The 22,094-nt window shown below is 38.1% G+C and overlaps 1 protein-coding gene across 2 annotated transcripts in view; it reads right to left on the bottom strand.

Annotated features, from left to right (window-relative positions):
- Nucleotides 1–2,079: 2,079 nt before the first annotated feature.
- igsf9b (immunoglobulin superfamily, member 9b) overlaps nucleotides 2,080–22,094 on the bottom strand; it is a 113,106-nt gene continuing 93,091 nt past the window's right edge. The window contains exons 14-22 of one of the 2 annotated variants that reach the window (XM_681113.11): nucleotides 19,080–19,255; nucleotides 16,989–17,221; nucleotides 16,815–16,899; nucleotides 12,081–12,251; nucleotides 11,357–11,393; nucleotides 5,928–9,287; nucleotides 5,277–5,452; nucleotides 4,550–4,753; nucleotides 2,080–3,659 (exon numbers count right to left, since the gene is read on the bottom strand). In XM_681113.11, the coding sequence (XP_686205.6) occupies nucleotides 4,563–4,753; nucleotides 5,277–5,452; nucleotides 5,928–9,287; nucleotides 11,357–11,393; nucleotides 12,081–12,251; nucleotides 16,815–16,899; nucleotides 16,989–17,221; nucleotides 19,080–19,255 (4,429 nt within the window). In that variant the 3' untranslated portion in view covers nucleotides 2,080–3,659; nucleotides 4,550–4,562. The remainder of the gene's footprint in view (nucleotides 3,660–4,549; nucleotides 4,754–5,276; nucleotides 5,453–5,927; nucleotides 9,288–11,356; nucleotides 11,394–12,080; nucleotides 12,252–16,814; nucleotides 16,900–16,988; nucleotides 17,222–19,079; nucleotides 19,256–22,094) is intronic. The other variant, XM_068223093.2, reaches the window with a different exon arrangement.

Here is a 22,094-nt window from a genome sequence, read left to right on the forward strand (position 1 = left end):
ACTCCTCTATCAGCTTCACTGGCTTCTGGTAAAGTTGAATATTACTTCTCACTTTCAAGGCACTTCATAATCTTGCTCCTCAATATCTCACAGAACTTCTCCATATTTACCCCCCTTCTCGCGCTCTTAGATCAGCCAACTCCTTCTCCCTGGTACCACCTCGCACTCGATGAAGCACAATGGGAGACAGATCTTTTAGCTCTTTGGCTCCTCGGCTATGGAACTTGCTTCCCTTATATCTAAGGAGCAGTAATAGTCTTCACACTGTTCAATCTCTTCTAAAGGTCCGTCTTTTTAAGCAGGCTTTCCTTGAACAAATTTTTTTATAAATATTTTTTTGGGTTTTCACCTTTAATAGACATGACAGTAGAGATTATTGACAGGAAAGCATGGGGAGCAGAGAGAGGGGAAAGATCGGCATAGAACCACGAGGTGGGAATCAAACTCGGGTCATCGTGAGCACTGGAGTGCATGTGTCAACACACTAACCACTACACCACTGGTGCCGACTCCTTTAACAATTTGTGTTCATACCTGCAGCTACTTACATGCATTCAGAATGCTTGTTTGGTCGTTTTTTATTAATTGTTTTAATTTGTTTTAGCATGGCTGTTGATCCTTATTGTAAGGCGACCTATGGTGTCTAGAAAGGCGCCATTTACAAATAAAATGATTTATTATTATTATTATGACTAAGCTGAAGCAAAATGAATGAATGAATGAATGAAAAAATAGCATCATATGAATATACAGTTATAGTCAGAATTATTAGCCCCCCCTAAATTATTCCACCCCCCTCCTGTTTATTTTTTCCACAATTTCTTTTTAATGGAGAGAAGATTTCATCAACACATTTCTAAGCATAATAGTTTTAATAACTCATTTCTAATAACTGATTTATTTTATCTTTGTCATGATGACAGTAAATAATATTTGACTAGATATTTTTCAAGACACTTCAATACAGCTTAAAGTGACATTTAAAGGCTTAACTAGGTTAATTAGGCAGGTTAGGATAATTAGGCAAGTTATTGTATAGCGATGGTTTGTTCTGTAGACTATAAAAAAATAGCTTAAAGGGGCTAATAATTTTGTCCCTAAAATGTTGTTTAAATTTATAACTGCTTTTATTCTAGCCGAAATAAAACAAAAACGACTTTCTCCAAAAGAAAAAAACATTATCAGACATACTGTGAAAATTTCCTTGCTCTGATAAACATCATTTGGGCAATATTTAAAAAAGAGAAAAAAAATTCAGAGGGGGCGAATAATTCAGACTTCAACTGTACGTGTCCACCACAGAAGATAAATCACTCTTTCACTATTTGTATATTATTTAGTGTTGTTTTTCTTCATTTTGCTCCACACCATATAACATATTTAAGAAAAAAAAAAAACAGTAAAAAACCAAAATGATAACAATAGTGACCCCTTATATTTTCTTACACATCAGAATACCTAAATAAAGTGTTCAGCATATATAAGTGCACCCCTCACAAATGTTTTGAATTCATATTTTAATAGGAAGCTATAAAATATTATATTTGTGCATACACATTAGTTTAGTCAGTACTGAAGCCAAATCTGGAGCTTATCTAACAAAATCACTTATGATAATGGTCCAAAAACTAGTACAGCCAAATTTATGTGTTACAGAAAAATATTAAATACAAATTTAAAAAAAAGAGAAAAAAACATGAAAAGGAAAAATAATTAAAAATGTAGTTGAAATTTTTTAGGTAGTAATTTTTTTTTTGTGCAATATTTAGCTTGAATTTAATTGCATTATATTTCAATTTCTAAATATGTTTGGTGACTAAAATGTTACAGGAATAAATATATTTTAATAAATCTGTTTTGTTTAAATGCACCAAAATACATTGACTAAATTCACTGAGAAATGGAGAAAAAACATTCATTTTCAAAATAGGGTGTACTCAATTATGCTGAGCACTGTATGTATATTTATTCCTCAAAAATTGTGTTTTACAAACAAACAACAGCATGTTATACTTCTACACTTCCCCAATATAGAAACAGTCGTCAAATAGTAAACAACTGAAGGATGATCTCTCGACATAACAGATCAGTGGAGCATTTTATTGTACAAATCATACAAAAACGAGGGACAACATTTATAAAAAACAAATATAAGAGCAGATATAAAACATCATCTTCTTTTAGTTTTACAAAACTGTAAATTCATTCTCAAAAAATGTCAAAAAACCTTTTAAACGTCCTACAATAATGTACAGCAGCATCTTAAATATAAGACAGATTCCTGTTTTCTCAAAACATTCATCAACAGTTGTACAAAATCTGAAAGAAGTCATCGAATTCAAACAAATATTTACAAGCTTAAGCTCAGATCGACAAAGAGCATTTCATGACGTCGAAATCCACCTGTGTCTTTGATTTATTTATTAGCCTTTTCATATATCCGCTGTAATGTCGTTCAGCTGAGTTCTTTAAAGTAGAGAAGATTCAGAGAGCAACACATGCTTTTGTTCAGGAACTTAATCATGAATGTAAAGAGTACAAGTACATTTCCAGGAGAGTTTGAGTGTTCGTTAAGGAGGTCTCAGGGTTGGCACTGATTTTTATGCTTTAAATTACCACATCATTTAGATCTTGACCAAAATGACACCGCTTTTAAGAGGAATTCAGCTTCGGACATGGTAATCAAACACACAACAGCAACACATTTACATGTTCTCATGTATAATAGTTGCAGAAATATGAACAGGGGTGGATTTAGTGATTTTGGGGCCCCAAGCAAGTCCCGCCATGAGGCTCAAAAGTCCTAAAATACACCTCTCTGTGCTTTCATTGATTTTATTACTATTATTATTTTGCTGCTTATTTCTTATATCATTCGATCTCCTTTTCTACATTTTATCTTAATGCAAAATAATAATAATAACATGTAAATCGGCTTAGGGTTGACAACGGTTTGTTTTCTTAAGATGAATTCACAGCTAAAAATAATGAATTATTTCCATGACTGAAGGTGGGGGACACATTTGAGACATTTCAAATTACAATTGTAGACCCTCACCGTACAAAATATGTTAAATATAATTTAGAGGTATCATTTATACTTCTAGGTATTTAAATGCGGGCCCTCAGATTTCCTGGAGCTCTAAGCAGCCGCTCACCTTGCTCATTGGTTAAATCCACCCCCGAATATGGACTTTCCTGGCTGCAGCGTCTGATTGTCGAAGCAGACTTTATGCTCTCCTGTTGTTTTGGTTCAGCTTATTGGAAAACGTTACACATTTTTGTCCATTATCCACAATGGAGGTCTATTCAATTTACAAAAGCAGTATAAAAACAATCATACTTCGAATTGTTTGTTTCTTCAATAAAACTGTTTCCTGTATGCTTATGCTTTAGTCTAGACAAACAGAAGTGCAATCTGGAACTGTTGACAACAGGTCAAAAGACAAAAATACAAAAGCTACATTTCACGTAATGTACATGTTTCAAGTACAGTCAGCAGGAACTGAACACACCTTTACAGATCTCTGCATTCAGCTTGCGGATGAAGATCCATCAAAGCTGGTCCTGGATATTGGAGTTTGGATCCTTTGCTTTCTCATGATCTGAACTTTCAGGGGTTGTGTTTAAATCTAACTCATCTTCTTCAATGGGATGTTCTGTTAAAATAAAGAAGGACTGTAATTAGTAGATAAACTGCATTTAACATTGGGTTTACATTAGATTTAACATGGGAATGACTATGGCATTGTATTCATTTCCCTTTGTTAAATGTACCGTGTACCAAACCATACCACTGAGTGCAAACAATCCATTAGTTGATTGTATGAATGACAAACATTATGTAGCTTAAAGTATTCAAGATATTCAAAGAGATTAAAGGGAGGTGATGGAATAAAGTACCAAGGTAAGAATCTCAGAGCAGTGCGGAGCTGGAGTCAACCTTTAGCAACAATATTTTTTAGCCACGCCCCTCATATGGCAAGTTAAGAGAAAGCCACACCCCCTAATCAATATTCCATTTCTGTTGCAAGTACAGCAACATACTGAAATAAAAGTCTCAGGGTCTCCCAGTTCACGCAGCCCTTAAGCCAGATACTGTTTACCATGCACAAATATGTCAACAAATAACCAATCAATATCATGCACATAGCCTGAGTTTAAAACAAGTTAAAGATTAATACAGGTCTTTAAAAGGGATTAAAGGGAGGTGATGGAATAAGGTACCAGGGTAAGAATCTCAGAGCAGTGCGGAGCTGGAGACACCCTTCAGCAACAATATTTTTAGCCACGCCCCTCTTATGGCAAGTTAAAAGAAAGCCACACCCCCTAATCAATATTCAATTTCTGTTGCAAGTATGGCAACATACTGAAATAATAGTCTCAGGGTCTCCCAGTTCACGCAGCCTTTAAGCCAGATACTGTTTACCATGCACATATATGTCAAGAAATACCCAATCAATATCATGCACAAAGCCTGAGTTTAAAATAGATTAAAGATCAATACAGGTCTTTAAAAGGGATTAAGGGAGGTGATGGAACAAGGTACCAGGGTAAGAATCTCAGAGCAGTGCGGAGCTGGAGTCAGAGTCGGGGTCATGGGGGATGCAGGGGTCTTGTGTGCAGGATTCCTGAGCTCTGCGGTACTCCTGAAACTCCTGCCGCAGGGCATTGAAGCGCGCCTCACTGAGGGAACGACTGTACCGGTGCTGAGGAGGCTGGGATACTAAAGGAGGGCTCACGGAGTACAGGCCTGAGAGGAAAGGAGTAGGATAAAGGAAGGAGGATCGGTAAAGTTACTTAGGTAAAGGTAACACGGGTAGTACATTTGGTTTTGGGAATGAACAGACCAAGGGCGTAGATTTGCTCTTGACATTGGTTGTGGACCTATGAATGCAACACCCTCTTATACCCAATGACGATGGGTTTCCTGCGGGTGCTCCGGTTTCACCTACAGTCTAAAATCATGAGGTATAAGTGAGCTGGATGAACTAAATTGGCTGTAGTGTATGATTGTGTGTGCAAATGAGAGAGTGTATGGGTGTTTCCTAGTGCTGGGTTTGGGCTGGAAGAGCACCTGCTGCATAAAACATATGCCAGAATAGTTGGTGGTTCATTTCACTGTGGCAACCCCCTGATAAATAAGGGACTAAGTCAAAGGAAAATTAACAAATTAACAATTGAATATTGCCAGGAGCACTTCACCTCCGTCCATGCAAATTCTACGCCCTTGCAACAGACACACTTATGTAGTATACGGTATATTATATTCTTACGTTTGCTCTGAAGGTCCTGGAGGCCAGCAGTGGAGCGGGGGCGCTCTGGCCTGAAGCCCCTGCCTCTTCCAAAGGCTGCATGGGGCCGCTCCACCTTCATGGCCTCCAGGACGTCGTGATCCATAGAGTACTCCACGGCATCCCATTCGTAACTCTCATCTACCGAAGTATTCCTTCTATAGTCACACATATGCAAAATATGAAGTAAGACAAGTAGAAAATAAAAGCTGTACAAAAAACAAAATAGGGATTAAGGCTGCATAATATGTAGGTTTAGCATCAACACTGCAATGTGCACATCCTCAATAGTCAAACTGCAGGATGTGCAGTCAAGTAGTGAATATAGGTGACCCTGCACAACAATTTGAAGAAATTTGGAGATTAACTGCAAAGTTTAGCCATTGTGGTGTAAAAAAGTGCTTAATTTGCATGAGTTTTTCTAATTCTGTGTTAACATGAGTTTAATTAATTCAGGAAATAACTGTTAGTTATTTAAAACATCTGGTGAAACAGGTTTCATATCACAATACGTATCGGTAAAAAAGCTAAATGCTGCAATGCAATTTTTTTTCCCAATATCGTGCAGCCCTAATAGGGATTGGTAATTAATCTAGCTAGTCTATGCCTCATGTATTTATGCATTAGTGTCACCTTTTGGACCTTCGTTCTCTTGTGTCTTTATCTGCCCTGTGCCTCTCGCTCTCCTCTGTGGTTTCTGGCGAGCTGAGTAAGGTTGGGGTGATAGACAGAGACTGACGAAGATGTCCATAGGGTCCTACACTACCCCTTCCACTGCTCTGGCTGGCATAACTGGCTCTTCCCCCATCCCTCTCAGTCTCTGCACAGCCACGTACTGCACCCATCCCTTTGTCGAGCTCCCTCGGAAAGTCATGCTCTCTTAAGGGAAAGCTTGGATGATGTGGTGATGGCCAGCTGTAGCCTCTGGGAAGGAAAGGTCTTGGTGGGCATCTTCTGGGCTCCGCGGGATGCATGTAGTCCACTCTGGCCAGTGATCTGTTTGGACCAAAAGGTCGAGGAGGATCTTGTGGTACATACTTGTGCTGAACTGACCTGAGTGTTTCCTGATAAGACAGAGGCCACCTGGAGGAATCTGGAAAGACTGCTGCCTGTCGACGTGGATCTGATTCCCGCCTAGAAGGAAGGGATGGTTCCATCTGTCGTGAAGGATTTGGGACAAAGGTTGTTTGGTAAGGTGGTGTCATTCCAGATCTCTCAATATGATGCCTTTCAAGACTGTAGCTGTGAGGAGGTTGATAGGGCACTGAACCTCGCCACGATGGGCCAGATATGGGATAGTAATGTGAAGGAGTACGACCCAAACTATATGATTTGAGCCTTATATCTGGGTTGGGAAACTGATCTCTGTAGCACGTCTCAGAGAAATAAGGTCTCGGAAGTTCTGAATGTTCATATCTTGATCCTAAACTAATGGACTTCCTAAGAAAAGGACGAGGCTGCCCAGCTCCAGAGAGAGTCCTACAAGGACCAATACTGACTGATTTCTTCATGAAAGGAACAGGAGCCTGATTGATTCGTGAGGATATCATGTTGGTACTGTCACTGTGAATCTGAGGTCTTTGATATTGTTGAGATATAAAGTCTGGGCATTTGGAAACTATCGCTGCCATGCTTTTAGCTGTGTTAATTAATGTCTGTGCTGGACCATGCTGAATAAATTGTTCTCTTTGAGATCCTGAACTCTGAGAAAGCAAAGGCTCAGAACTCTTGTTCTTTTCTTTTAATGGTGGAAAACGTTTATTGCTTTTGTCTGAGGTTCCTGATTTAACACATCTATCTCTTGCTTCTAATTGCGGAAGTGGTTCTGAGATGTCCTCAGGTTTAGGTTTTTCCATGGGAACATTCTGTGTGCCGTGGTCATGGACCACTCCATTGGTTCCAGAGAGATCCTGACTATGTTTTTCCCAACTTTTGGGTACAACGTCAGGCTCAACTCTCAACATTGTCCCACTTTCTAGCTCAACATTGGGTTCAACAGATTCTGAAGGCTCAGTCACTTCTACTGGATCATCTACACTCATTTCAATGAAACCTGGAAGACTCAGGTACTCCAGGATAGTGCTGGTCTGCAGTGGGGACATTCTTGCTGGTTGGGAAGCAAGCTTAACTTTCATTGATTCGGACATTCTCGAGAAATTGGACTGATCGCTTTCTGCCTCATTTTCCAACAGGGTTAGAGGTGATATTCGACTAGGACTTTCAGTCAAGACACATTTGTCACTCTTTCGGGATCGGGCCCTGATACCTTCTTTTTCTTGTTCATTATAAGGCAATATGGAGAGGGAATCATCAATGACTTTTTCCTTTGCTCCCCTCTTATGGTCGTAGGGTAACGTAGAGCAGCCTGATGGATTACGGCTCAGTAGTCTATCTTTTTGAACAATTCCTTCTTCCTCTTTATCTGTAACGTCTTGGGACCTGGGATCAAGGTAATGTGAATTAGCATCCCTGTCAGCTCCTTCCAACACTTGGTGCAGCTCAGATGGTTGAGGACTCAAGTGAGCAGGGGATTTGGATCTAAATGGTGGACTCTCTTTTTCTATTTTCCTTTCCGCCAACCAACTTTCCTCAACTAAAGTCCTATTGGGCAGCTCCTCCTCCAGCTGACTCTCCGAGTATCTAGCTTGTGCCCCGTGTAGGCTGGATCTACTGGGAGATGATTCCCTATGTGGAGTGAAAATTGAAAGAGAGGTATACTGTGTAGCTGGTGAATGAGATATGCCTGTTGCTGATGAACCTTCTACATTGGGAATGGCTTGTTGACGCATGTTTGGGTAAAGTGAGTGAGGTGTGTTTCCTTCAGAAAGGCTTTGCACTGGCACCAGGCTGGTAGGGGACGTCACAGGGCTTATATCCCACTGGATATATGATGAAGAAGAGGAAGGATGTCTTTCCATGGGACTACTGGTATTGCCAAAATAACAGCCTCTCCTATTATCTGATACATGCTGAGCCAAGCTGCTGGGTCGGGATTTTTGTCGTAATTGGATGTCTTGAGGCTTCCAAATTGGGTCTTGAGATTCAACACCAGTCCATTTTCGTAAAGGACTTGCAGATTTAGCCCGCCTCTGTTCTCGCTCATGTGCCTGTACTCTTCGACTTGCTGTGTAGTGCTCTAGCTCCTTCTCCATTTGCTCACGTTCCTTTGCCAGCTTTAAACATTTGCTTAAGTTGTCCCTCTCTCTTTCTCCATCCAGTTGAGTTATCATAGTGCTGGGTTCTGTCAGCTGACTATCTCCATTGATAGGTTGGTAATGTGCCTGCTGGAGCATCCTATCTCTCTCTCTGGTTCTCCTGGTTAAGCTTGGGAATATTTCCTCTCTATGTATGGCACCCCGGTATTTTTTTAGCGAGTCACTTGCTTTCTTTTCACTACAGTCAGAATAAAAGCTGGCCCTTTCCAATAAGGCCTCAGAGCCACCGTGCTCATCATCAGAGTAGAAACACCCATGACGGGAGAAATTTCTAGCCATTGCTCTCACCCTTCCAGGAGAGTGAGGGGGTCTTTCTAAGTGTGGATGATCCACAGTTAATGCTGAGGGCATCTCCGTTTGTGCGTTTGTTTCTGATCTTGCAGAATTTGATTGGTTGGATTCTTTAAAAGATCCATTGCTGCTGCCTCTACCACTGCCTCTACTAGGCGACTGTGGGAACTCTTTCTTAAGGTTCTTTTTGAAGTTTTCCAGGTCGGGTTGGATAATGAAGCGGCCATCAGGACTTCTCGATATAGATTCAATAGCAGGGGTGGGCGATGGAGTTCCTCCAAAGTGGCTCTCAAATTGGGTGTAGTGTGGAGGTGGAGATGAAGAGGACAGCAGCTGCTTCTTTTGATCCTGGTACTCACTACGACTGGCTTTATCGAACGAGGAACGGTCTGAGCGGTCGGAGGAGGATGAGTTGGGGAAGAAGTTTAATGGAGGGCACAGTTTTAGCTTTAGCAAACTGTCGGGACTGTCAGAAGGCGAGTTAGCTCTGAAGATAGAGAAAAAGAAAAAAAATTAAGCTAGGAAGACTTTTAAAGGCATAGTGTACACAAACATGAAACTTTACCCACAATTTACTCAATCATTACATATTCTAAACCGTTATACATTTCTTAATTCTCTGAGCTGAAAACCTCCAATAGTAGTAATAACAAATACTATAGAAGTCAAGGGATAGAGGTTTCTAGCTTTCTTTAAAATATCTTGTTTTGTGTTCAACAGAAGAACCTCAAACAGGTTTAGAACAAGTAAGTGAGTAAATAAATGATGACAGAATAGACTGATTTCATGCAGCCGCCATTTAAAAAGTAACATCAAGGCTGCGGTGGGAAGAAAACCGGAAGTATCACCTGAGGCACACGGGAATGTTGTGTACCTGGGAGGTTAAGGGAAATGGCAATAGTTGTCTAACGTTACCTTTCCCTAATGTATGGTTTAGATACTATTTAATAAACTCAAGTTAGTGAACTGATTCTTTCACTATTATCCTGTCACGATACTGAATTTCGGTACTGAAAAAAAAATAAAAAAAAATAAATTTCCCACTAGCATTTAAGTGCTGTTGTTACGACTGAAGTTATTTTTATTTATTTATTATTGGGGATTGTACTCTGTCTTTTTCTTTTGTCCTGCCTTCTTCTTGTTTTTCTGTTGTCTCATAGGCTCCCATTCCGGCGTGATTCCCTGTTCTAATTGGCTGCTGGTCTCAAAAGCCTGTATATAAGGGAGCTTCCGGCAGGGTTCGGAGAGCTCATTTCTGCTGCGTTCGGTGTTTGGAGTGGAGCTCCTGGGTTTCCCTCACCCCTCCGGCCGACAACCAACAACCAATATAGTACTGATGACCATCATACGTTAAAATATTTTTGAGAGTTTGAGCGTGTAGGGGTGACCTGCCTATTTATTTGATTACTTTTGACTTTGTTTATGTTTAGGGAGTAAGGTAACCTTTTTGTATTTTTCTTTAAATAGTAATAGGTAATTTAGTGGATTTACTTTATAGATTCTTTTGTTTGTTATTTTGGCCTGTGGTCACCCTGAAGAAATGCTCATTTATATTAACCACATTTTTCTATAATAAATCTATTCATATATACTCTCAACTGAGTGTGTGAGTTTGGTTGTCAACCGAAGGAAATCTTTTGCTTTAAGTTTTTTGTTTTGTTTGGGAAATCCACCACCCCAACACATTTAGTTTTTTCTTCGTTTATTATGCCCTTTTTTGTTTCCCCTAGACTTGGGGCGTAATAGCCGTTGAACGCAATACCGCTGATTTGCCGTAGTATTCACCAGTGCTCAACAGAAGTGACTGTGATTGGCCGTGAAGGTCATCAGTTCACCGTACTTGACCATGGTTTATCGAGTGCAAACACAGACGAGCAGTCGACTGATCTTTGCAGCTTTAAATGATCCATTGTCCATGTATCTGTGTTTCTACCAGTTTGTACTCGGTAAAGAGCGGTGAATTGATGGGCAATCACAGTCATTTCTGTTGAGCACTGGTAAATGCTATAGCAAATCAGCAGTTTTTAAGAATGCACTCAGCGGCGCTTCAATGTTAGCGGTAAGTGGAACTTTTAAAAATTCAGTACCGGGACAACACTGTTACAGACAGCACGATCAGACAATCGCTCACCAAGATACATAGGTTGAAGCAGGAACGCATCCCTACAGTGTTTAACTGGTGCCATGAACTGAAGCCTAGGAGGACACTTAAGTGTATTACTCCTATAGAGATTGTGAGTTTGTTTGATGCCCAATATGCTTTTAATTGTTTAAATTAAACTGAACTGAATGATATTAAAATCATGTTTACATCACATCTACATTTTGAAATTGCAGCAACAGCTGGAGGTTGCTAGTCCACAGCATGTTATTGAAAATGTTTACAGTGCTGCTCCTATACTTCCGGGTTTCTTCCCACTGCAGCCTTGCTTTCGTGTTTTAAAAAGACTTTTGGGTGAACTATGCCTTTAAGGCTGGAAAAAAGCATACTGTAGCACAGTGACAAAGATAGAGAAGCATAGTAATGATGCATGCATAGCAAGGATGGACACTTACTGTGGAGCTGAACTCTTCTGGAAGGCAGAGGGGATATCTGAAAGGTGGGGAGGATGCAAAGTTCATATCATGCCACAGGTAATGAGTCATACGATGACAAAAACAAACGCAAACACCACAGAAACAATAGAGATGCCATGCATGACTGACAATACCATAAACAGCATTTAAAATATATCATGCATCAATCTGTGAGGCGTTGAATGCTTATACAGTTTTAGAGACTGATAATGCATCAACAGCTTTAAAGGAATGGACTTAATGAAGAGTCAGAACATTGCTCAATACATAAATACCTGTTTATCTAAGGGTTAATGGGATAGTTCACCCCAAAATTTTAAATTATTCAATATTTACTCTCCCATAAGTTGCTCCAACATCTGTTTAAGTTTATTTCTTTTGTTAAACACAAAACAAGATACATTGAAAAAGGTTAAAAACCTGATTTCCACAGTAAGAAATGCAAATACTATGAAAGTCAATGGTTACAGGTTTTCAGCATTTTTCAAAGTATCTTATTTTGTGTTAAACAGAAGAAAGAATCTCAAACAGGTTGAGTGATAAGTAAAATTGTCAGTTTTGGGTGAACTATCCTTTTAAGTACACAACAAATGTATCTGAATGGTGCAGCTCAAAATTACATCAAGAGCATGCAATATTAAATGCATATGCATATTAAACAGAGTGTGTAGAGAGACTTTGTAATCTTTCTGATTGGTTTTACCATCTCTTTTTTTCTGTCGTCGTTGTCTCCTTTTGCTGTTCATAACGCAAGCTGTCACCAGGGAGAGGATGATGGCCACAAACAGGAAACACACGCCCCCAATCACACCAGCCAGCAGGGGCTCAGGAACAAAGGCCAGGAGACTGGGTGCTGCTGGATACATCTCCATACCTAAAGGCCACACGTTATATATTATCTTCTGATAAAAACCCTGAAATATGTTTGAGTCCAAATAGGGCTGTGCAATTTGACGATATACTGTTTGGACAAAGTAAAAAAGTCTATTGTTTCATAATATGCTCTAGCATTTTCTGTGGTGTCAAAAAATACATTGTTTACAGTAATACTTTATCATTTTATAAGTGCAATATTTCATGCTATTATAGGGATGCAGACAGGAAAATTATCAATCTTTAAAATACAATGTTTACATCTTGCATTTTACAAAGAGATATTTTAATTCATATTTTTATGTTGGAAATGCAACTATTAGTAATTAGTAGGGCTGCATGATTATTTGAAAAATGATTGCGATCTCAATTTGACCCAACACACAATCTTAATTCAGCTTTTCTCGGCCAATTTTATTTTCAAGGTCAGGAGAGAAGAGTAAAGGTGGTCGCACACATCACTTTACATACGCTGCTGAGCAATGTGGACACCTTCAAATGGTGTTAAAAATGTCACATACTGTTTTTATAAGGTATAATTCACTCAAATATGTCATTTCCGTCTTCATGTAATCAGGGGCGGATTTAGTGATTTTAGGGCCCTAAGCAATTCCAGCCATGGGGCCCAAGTCCTGAAATACACACTTTCTACTTTTTTAAATTTTTATTAAATTGCTTTTTTTTTTTTGTATCATTCAATCTTCTTTTCGACATTTTAAATTAATACAGTCTCTACATTTTAAAATGATTAGTTTTCTTAAAATGAATTTACAATTTATAAATATTTTAAAATGAATTACATGATTTTTTTTTTTTTTTTTTAAATGAATTAATACATTTTTGTTTTATAAGTTTGACTGCTGGACTGTTCCATGATGGATATTTTACTTTGTAATATTATTATATTACAATAATAAAATTACATTTGATTGTATACTAAATTAAATTTAATTACGTTAAAATTGTATTTGTTTCAGAAGGTTCGATTTTTGACAGCAGTATCTTAATTCGGAACATGCATCGCTACTGGAAACAGATGAAACACCCTTTTAAGATAAAGTCACTTTCTCTTCCAACTCCCATTGCTAAGAATCCATCATTTATTTCATCTACATAAGATGAGACTTTTATGCAATGGAAGGAAATTGGTGCACATACTGTATGAGATCTTTGAGCTGATGGAAATCTAGCTTCCTTTAACCAAATCCAGCAGAAATTCCCTCAGAATCATTTTTTAGATTTTTACAGGTTAGGAACTACGTACATGCCCATACGTCTTCATTATATAGTACATCCCCTTCAATCATTGACAAATGCCTAGATTGGTGCAAAGTAAAAAAGCATTATCAATAATTTATGAACAACTACAATCTGTTAACTCCCCCTCCACAAAATGTTTTGTGGGCGAAACAATTGGGAGTGGAAATGTAGGAGAAAATGTGGCAATCAGGTTTGGAGGATATTAATAAACACACTATTAATTCTAGATGTTGTCTAATTCAATTTAAAGTTATTCATAGGTTACTTTTTTCAAAGAAACAATTACATAGAATCTTCCAAAATATTTCACCTCTTTGTGACTAATGTAATTCATCAGATGTGGATCTCTCTCACAGTTTTATTTTTGTTCTAAAATACAGAATGACTGGAATGGAATTTTTCAGGTGCTTTCCGAGGTGTTGAAGTTGCAATTACAACCGGATCCAATGCTTTTAATTCTGGGATTCTCTAAACAAACGCATTTGTTGTCAAATACACAACATAAAATGCTCTCATACTACTGCTACTGTTTTGGAAAAAGAAAAAAGGAATCCCCTACATGTAAACTGTGGCTTGGAGAAATTGCCTCTGTGTTACATTTGGAGCGAATTAGATACTTTTGGAAAAAAAACTGAACAATTTGACAAAATTTGGAATCCTTTTATTTGTTACCTTGAAAATAACCCTCTCATTATAATGTATCATTTCTGTAATGTTTTAACATGCTTTGTCATCATACTCTGTTGTTCAAACAGGTCTTTGTCTTATAACTTTCATGTTTTTTTTTTCCTTTTAACTTTTCTTATTTGCTTTGCCTATGTAATATGTGGACAAAATATGTAAACAGAATTCTTTTCTTCTTGATTTTGTCTTCAATAAAACTTATTTGACAATTTTTTTATTTTTATTTGTTTCTCACCATACAAAATATCATAGAAAACGATTATAGTTTATAGGTATGATTTATACAACTAGATATTTATTGGGGGCCACCAGACTTCTTGGGGCCCTAAGCATCTGCTTACCTCGTTTACTGGTTAAATCCGCCCCTGCATGTAATGAGTATTCACAGCTGTGAAATAACACTTTAATAACACAGTTTGTTTACTACTGAGAGGACACACGCATGCCCACCAATGATGTCTACTTTAGAGAACAGAACCTGCATAGGCTGTGAATCACAGGTAATAAAGTTGTAAATAACGTTCAGTTTCTTGCAAAATGAACTCAAAATGACATGAGCCGTACTCGACAGTGAAAACTGAAACCGAAAGCATGCACATCATTTTTATATGATCATATCGCATTTTAAAGTTTTGATTATGACAAGTAAAGACAAAGTGCTGTGCATGAATGCAAATATTTACTGGGTCAGTATACTCTAGCCTATATAATGTTGAATATAATACAAGAGGGAATCTGATTATGACAAATGTCTGATTTTGAATCTGATCATGACAAATGTCTGATTTTACCAGTACAAAAATAGTCTAATAATGTTGTCAATTACAAGCATATGTCTCAACCATAATAATTCAACATCAGAATTGAATAGCTGCATTCTGATGTTATCGCTTCACTGTGCATTAACAACCAGGTCGTATTTAAAGTCTATACAAGTTTTAGCATTTAACCTACACATAGACCTAATATTATTATTGTTTTAACATGTGTTTAGGAAATAGCAATAACAACAGGTGATTCATATTAACCTTTATTTTACATCTACAGACCCGTGAGAAAATCCTGATCTTGATTTTAAGCTAAATAAATTGTGATTCTCATTTTAGCCAGAATCGTGCAGCCCTAGTTATTAGTACACATTTGAATGAGTACATTTCTGAGTATATACTTTAAAATGTATAAAAGATGTGGTCCTTCACATGTGGTCAATAGTAATAAACTAGGGATGTAACGGTATCAGAATTTCACGGTACGGTAATACCTCGGTATGAATGTCAAGGTACGGTATTTATTGAATCATTTACAGGAAAAAACAAAACTTATGAAAATACTCCAAAAAAGTGCCAAAAGTGTCAATGACATACAAATTAGCCATCTATCTGTAAGCTTTGAAACAGGAACTTCAATTTTAATAACAAAAAAATATTAAACCATGTAAAACAAATAAAGTTTAAATTTAGTATTGTTGAAAACTCCTCACATTCAACATTTAATCAGTCACTCACTTAGATAGAGATGGGTTTAAAGGAAAATTATCATATAAATATAATCTGGTAAAAGCTGGTATCTCTGGGTATTTACAATGTCCCCTGCAACAGAAAAAAAACCCTCTCATTTGGGACTGAGGTTTCTGGGACAGAGAGATATGACTTGGCCCAGGTTGACAGCAGTGGGTAACGTTGTGCATTGTCTTTCCCCCACTTGAGAGGACAAACCATGAGTAAGATAGAGGTCTCATGTCTGCATCAATCTGAACAGTGTGCTGACAACACCGCTATTCAGTACGCGCGCGACAACACAGCTGAGAAGAACTTGCGCGACAACACAGCTGATAAGAACTCGCGCGACAACACAGCTGATAAGAACTCGCGCGACAACACCGCTATTCAGTACGCGCGCGGCGACAACACCCGCTTTAGAGTTTTCCAGCTCTTTTACATCCCCGCTTCTAGCAGCACACTCCATTTCAGCATTACTGGATCTGTAGCGACAACAGACCGCAAGGGATGATGGTCAAGCATGGGCTGATGGGAATTGTAGTTTTCGCTACCTCCCGTTCGCTTCATTCGCCTGAGCAAATTTTCTCAGAAGAACTATAGTTTTACCGAGTCATGCGACTACGGTAATATCGAAAAAAATTAATATTGCGGTATGACGGTATTTACAATACCGTTACATCCCTATAATAAACTATTAACTGATTGGATCTACAGAAATGGTACAATATCGTTAAATATATCGGATTGAGGATATGAGATTATTTGGTAACACTTAGGTTAAAATAAGGCTGTATTTGTTAATGTTAGTTAATGCATTACATTTATTACAGTATTTGTTCATGTTAGTTAATGAAAATACAGTTGTTCATTGTAAGTTTTGTGAACTCACATTGCATTTACCTATGTTACTAAGCATGGCTTTGGGTGGTAATAATGCTTCAGTAAATGTTGAACTATGATCAATAAATGCTGTACAATAGTGTTGATCATTAGTTCATTTTAGTAAACATATTAATGAAACCCTTTTGTAAAGTGGACTAGGTTAGGTATATCGTGATATGAGATTTTTGTCATATCGCCCAGCTCTAAGTCCAAATCCATATTACTTATTTTTGCTTCACCTTCAGTAGAGATGAGAACCGAGTCACTTGGGACGCTGACCAGCTTGTCTTGACAAGACAGAAGACGCAACTCATACTTTGAGTCCTGTGTTAGAAATAAACAAAGGAAATTTGACCCTTCATATGACAATGAATTGGAAAAATAGTCTATTCTCATGATCTTTAACATTTTACCTTTACAAGTCCTTGTACAATCAGTTCCGTCATGTTGACAGCGATCTCTCGGTCTATAGTGACCCATTCCCCCTTTCCCCTCTTTGCTTGAAGTGCAAAGGAAGTTAACGACTCTTCTAGAGGTGGGACCCACTGCAGCAACACACCCAGTGATGTACGGTTGGCTGACAGCAATGTGGGAGGAGACAACACTGCCATGGTGGTTAACACAGTAGGAGATTCTGTTGGAGGTGCTGAAATGCAAAAAATATCAAGTTTACAAAACCTTAGCATGGACCATCATACATATGGACACTTTTCACATTTCCAGGTTTCTCAGTAGTTGTCATAGTTGGGAAAACGTAGAGCGTAGTGAATGGGAGAGTACAAAAATATTTTTTTACAACCCTATTTGCTGAAGTGAAGCTTATTCATAAACTAATTTCGAGAGGATCACGTGCTTATGATTTATCACGGCAGGTCTCGCATTTGCTAATCACTATCTTCCAATCATATAAACCCTAAGCTACTATAAATAGCCAGAGTTTTCTGTTCACTTTATCTTCGTTTGGAAGAAACCCCCCTCCTCCCCTATTCTCCTCCTTTACCTCTGATTGGGCGGCACGGCGGCCCAGTGGTTAGCACTGTGAGCCCCACAGCAAGAACACTGCCAGCCCTGGTTCCACAGGACCGGTGTTTCTGTGAGGAGTTTGTATGTTCTCCCCGTGTCCGCGTGGGTTTTCCCCGGGTTCTCCGGTTTCCTCCCACCATCCAAAGACATCCAACATACATAACAACCAAGCTTTTGTCTAACCCCTTGTGTTCCCTTAGCTACCGCAGCAGGGGAGTTCTGAGATCCACCGAGCTCAGGCTTCCCTCTCGCTCTGCCAACGGGAGGAAGCCCCGGGCTCGAGGAGCCCTTGAGCTCGGGGCTCTCTCCCGGGACAGCATGCCAAACAAGCTTTTATAAATCATCAGCTAAGTGTGAACTCTTGAAATAATAAAAGAGAAACTCCATGATGGAGTTGCCAAGACTCTAAAGAAAAATAAATAAAATAGTGTGAGACGGATAACGGCAACCAGAAGTGAGCACAATGTCAAATTTGCTGTCCTGTCCATAGACGCTGAATTAGAAACACCTTGCATAACAGATCTTTTTTTTTTTTTTTTTGTAATTTGATGGAAAGATGATATAATACAAAGTATAGCTTTATAAATGTACATACATTAAAAAAAAAATGAAATATTCAAAACTTTCAAGGATTTAAAATGCTGATGACTGTCAAACGTGTCATAGGTCTTGCGAAATTGGCCCAAAGGTTTTGAATAATGCTAAAGTTCATCAGGCACATTTTGAATCAAATAAGGGAATGCTGTTCTAAAAAAGAACTATAATCAATTCAGGCCTAATACGTGGGCTCACACAAAATCTGCACCGCAGAAATCTGCATATTATTGAGACTATCAATCAGCCTATTTGTTAACTTGCATAAATTTGTGTAATTATATATTTATTTTTTTCACTTTTGACAATAATTATCAGTAATTTAATCGAATAATATGCAAATGTTTAGACTATTTATGTATAATACAGTATGTATTTAATACTTTTTGTCTTTTAGTAGATACATTATGAGAGATTTACTAGCTTTGTTTACCAAACAAGTGGATTTTTATCATAAACCCTCAAAAAAAAAAAAAAAAAAAAAAGTCAAAAGGAAAATGAAAAGTGAAAGAAAAATGAAAAGTAATTTTTTTTTAATTGAATGTGAAGTTTTTAGTTACCATACTCTCAAAGTTAATTTGAATAAGTTTTATTGAATTTTTTATTTTGTTTTTTATACAAAATTCTGTGCAGAATTAGCCAAAAAAGTCTGCAGACTCTGTTTGGCCCTGCTAAATGGCCCTGCAAGATTTATGTCCAGCCCAGGATTGACAGCACCTATGCAAGTCATTGGAGATCTTCTGAGAGTTGTAGTTCATCTACAGAGAGTTGTATTTCATCAAGGTTTGAGCTGAACTTGGCATGGTAGATTTGATGAATCTAGATATATGCATGTGTCTAAGCCCATAAAGTGCATGCAAGTTATGTATGTGTAATAATTTGCTTACCCAATGTCTTAATGGTGACAATCTCACTGAAGGGGCCAGAACCCAACTTGTTTTGGGCAAGAACACTGAACTGGTAACTAGTGGCAGGCTGCAGACTAGTAACCAGCAGGGAGGTTTTGGATGTTGGCACAGGAATTGATGCCCATTCGTGTTTGCCTCTAACAGTGGGCTTTACCCTGATACAGAAAGAGAGAGAGAGAGAAAGAGAGAGAGAGAGAGATTGAATATTAATCAGCACTTCTGATACGGTAAAGAGACTTTTATCACATTTAAAGGGACAGTTCAATCCCTAAATTAAACTATACTCATCACTTACAGAAATAACAGTTTTACCAATTCTCGGTTATACAAAAATAATTCACAGATCAGCTTCAAAAGCTCTCCTTCATAAACTGGATGTTATTTAACACATGCAGCAACGTGTTTCGTTACTGGTGCTTCATTTAATACTCATCATTGTCAACTGTATTCTTTATTGAATTGGCCTTCTCTCTAATCATGTTGACAAATCCATTGGTTTCTGTTCATTTATAAAACACTCCACTATATTTACAGTCAATTCTTACCATTCAGAAAAACAAGTCGAACTCTGTGCTCTAGTAGTGATATTAACTGTTGTATGGCTTAAGTTTGTACTTATTTTGGTCGCTAGTTTGTTCAGTTTTCTGCTGCTGATGCTTGAAGCTCAAAATCTTAAAGCTCAATGCTCTTATTCCATTATCGTCCTTTCAAAATTGAATCCAGTTATTAGTAGAAAGTCACTGTTGTGACTATCCTTAATCAAAATTCCATTAGTCACATCTTGGGTCTGCTGAGGGGTTTAGCCCTTCCTTAGTTAAAGTACATGGAACGACAAGTCTTCATTTGTTTTTGTTTATTGTAGAGTTAATTTACAGATAATCTGAACACAAACTTATATTAAATAAACAAAATCAAACAATTTTGGCCTCTAAACAGACTGAAGGTAAGGTCTAAAGACCCTGCGCTCCCAGCAGGCCCTTCTCCAGTTGGCCACACCCAGGCTTTTAAGATTTCTCTGGCCTGTAGGGGGTGCAAATCTCCAAAATGAAAGCAATCATGATTAACAACATAAACTTTAAAATAAAATAAACCAATAACTCCTCAAGTCACGGTGCTTGTTTTTAGTTTCATAGTTACTGCGCCTGTTTCAGTAAGGAGGTTCAACCAACTCTGAGTTTAAACTTGAACTCTGAGTTGATTTACAGAGAGATTAAAAATGTTTTCAGTTTCAGAATAGCAGATCTGAGTTAGGTCAATCAACTTTGAGTAGACTAACTCAGAGTTAAGCGCACACACCACGACTATAAAAAAGCATTATCAATGGAGCACAGATATTACGAGTGACCATGGCACATCTGAAAAAAATGATCAGCATTTCTTTCTCCAGCTGAACTTGAAGTGCTCATGCAAAGTTATAGCAAATATGAGCATATATTTTAAAGAGCAACACCACTGCATCAGTGAAACAGAGACAGTTAGCGTGGGAAAACAGCTGCTCAAGGTAATGCGTAATTCTACATTTAAAGTATTAATATAAGTAAAAAATTGAAGTATAATAAAATAAGTAATGTTATGTGTGGCATTTCTATAAATTTTACACACGTTCCCACTTTTAAACACGTTGATCAGTTTTAATAGATGTAAAAGTGCACTTGTGTAGACACATTCAGAATGTAAGCAGAACTACACAATAGTTTCTAGAATGAGTAATGATAACATTAATCTAGTTACAGTATGAAGGTCAGTGAGTTTAAGCTTAGTCTATTTATTTAAAAAAAGACAACCCTTTCTCGTACGTGATGTTGTTCTTGGTGTGACTGAAATGTAGGCAATAGCTATGTTTCCAATCAAAAATATTAATTAAATTTATGTGCAAAACTGGAATAACGCATAAAAGATGTGTGAAGAAAGTAAGCGTTTCCATCCAACGTGCCAAAGAGAACAAAATCGTCACTTCCTGATAAACTGGTGACAAATATCAACAGTAAAAACAGAATTTACTACCATAGAAGAACCTGCGTCAATCTTTTCTTTATTTAATAAATGTACTTGCGCAATGTTGACACACAATGAAGACGTGGGGGCGTTTGAAACCATGAGACAGATGCTCTTGACACGGATGCTCTGGAGGTCATTAATAATATAATAATACTGAAACGGTTGTGGCGTTTTAGAATGACCAAAACAACATTTAAGATGTTTTAAAGTGTGCTCAGCCTGCTGGTTTGTCCATTCACACACATTTTTATCATCACATGATCTCTTATAACAAATTATTATAACAAATTAAAATTATTTTTTTATGCACACACTGGAGTTTGTTCAGTAAAAGTGTTTCCATCATAGTTTATGTGCATCTTTTCTTTTCGATGAAAAGTTTTCCTTCTCAGTTATGCTCTCAGTTAAACCCCTACTCTTTTCGAAGGACATCCTGGGATTTTTAACGACCACAGAGAGTTGGGACCTCGGTTTAACGTCTCATCCGAAAGACGGCGCTCACTGAGCAGTATAGCGTCCCCGTCACTATACTGGGGCATTAGGACCCACACAGACCGCAGGTTGAGCGCCCCCTGCTGGCCTCACTAACACCACTTCCGGCAGCAACCTAGCTTTCCCATGTGGTCTCCAATCCAGGTACTGACAGGGCGCAGCCCTGCTTAGCTTCAGTGGGCGACCATGTGAGAGTTGCAGAGAGCTAGCTGCCGGCAAGAAATATCATGTGAGGAGAAATATTCTGTGAGGAGTTTGCATGTTCTCCTCGTGTTGGCGTGGGTTTCCTCAAGGTGCTCCGGTTTCCCCCACAGTCCAAAGACATACAGTATAAGCGAACTGGGTAAAACAAAATTGGCCGTAGTGGATGAGTGCATGTGTGCATGAGTGTTTGGGTGTTTCCCAGTACTGGATTGCAGTTGGAAAAACCTCTGTTACATAAAACATATGCTGGAATAGTTGGCGATTCATTCTGCTGTGGCGACCCCTGATAAATAAGGGACT

This window comes from Danio rerio, chromosome 8 (genome assembly GCF_049306965.1).
Source record: "Danio rerio strain Tuebingen ecotype United States chromosome 8, GRCz12tu, whole genome shotgun sequence".
NCBI classification, from domain to species: Eukaryota; Metazoa; Chordata; class Actinopteri; order Cypriniformes; family Danionidae; genus Danio; species Danio rerio.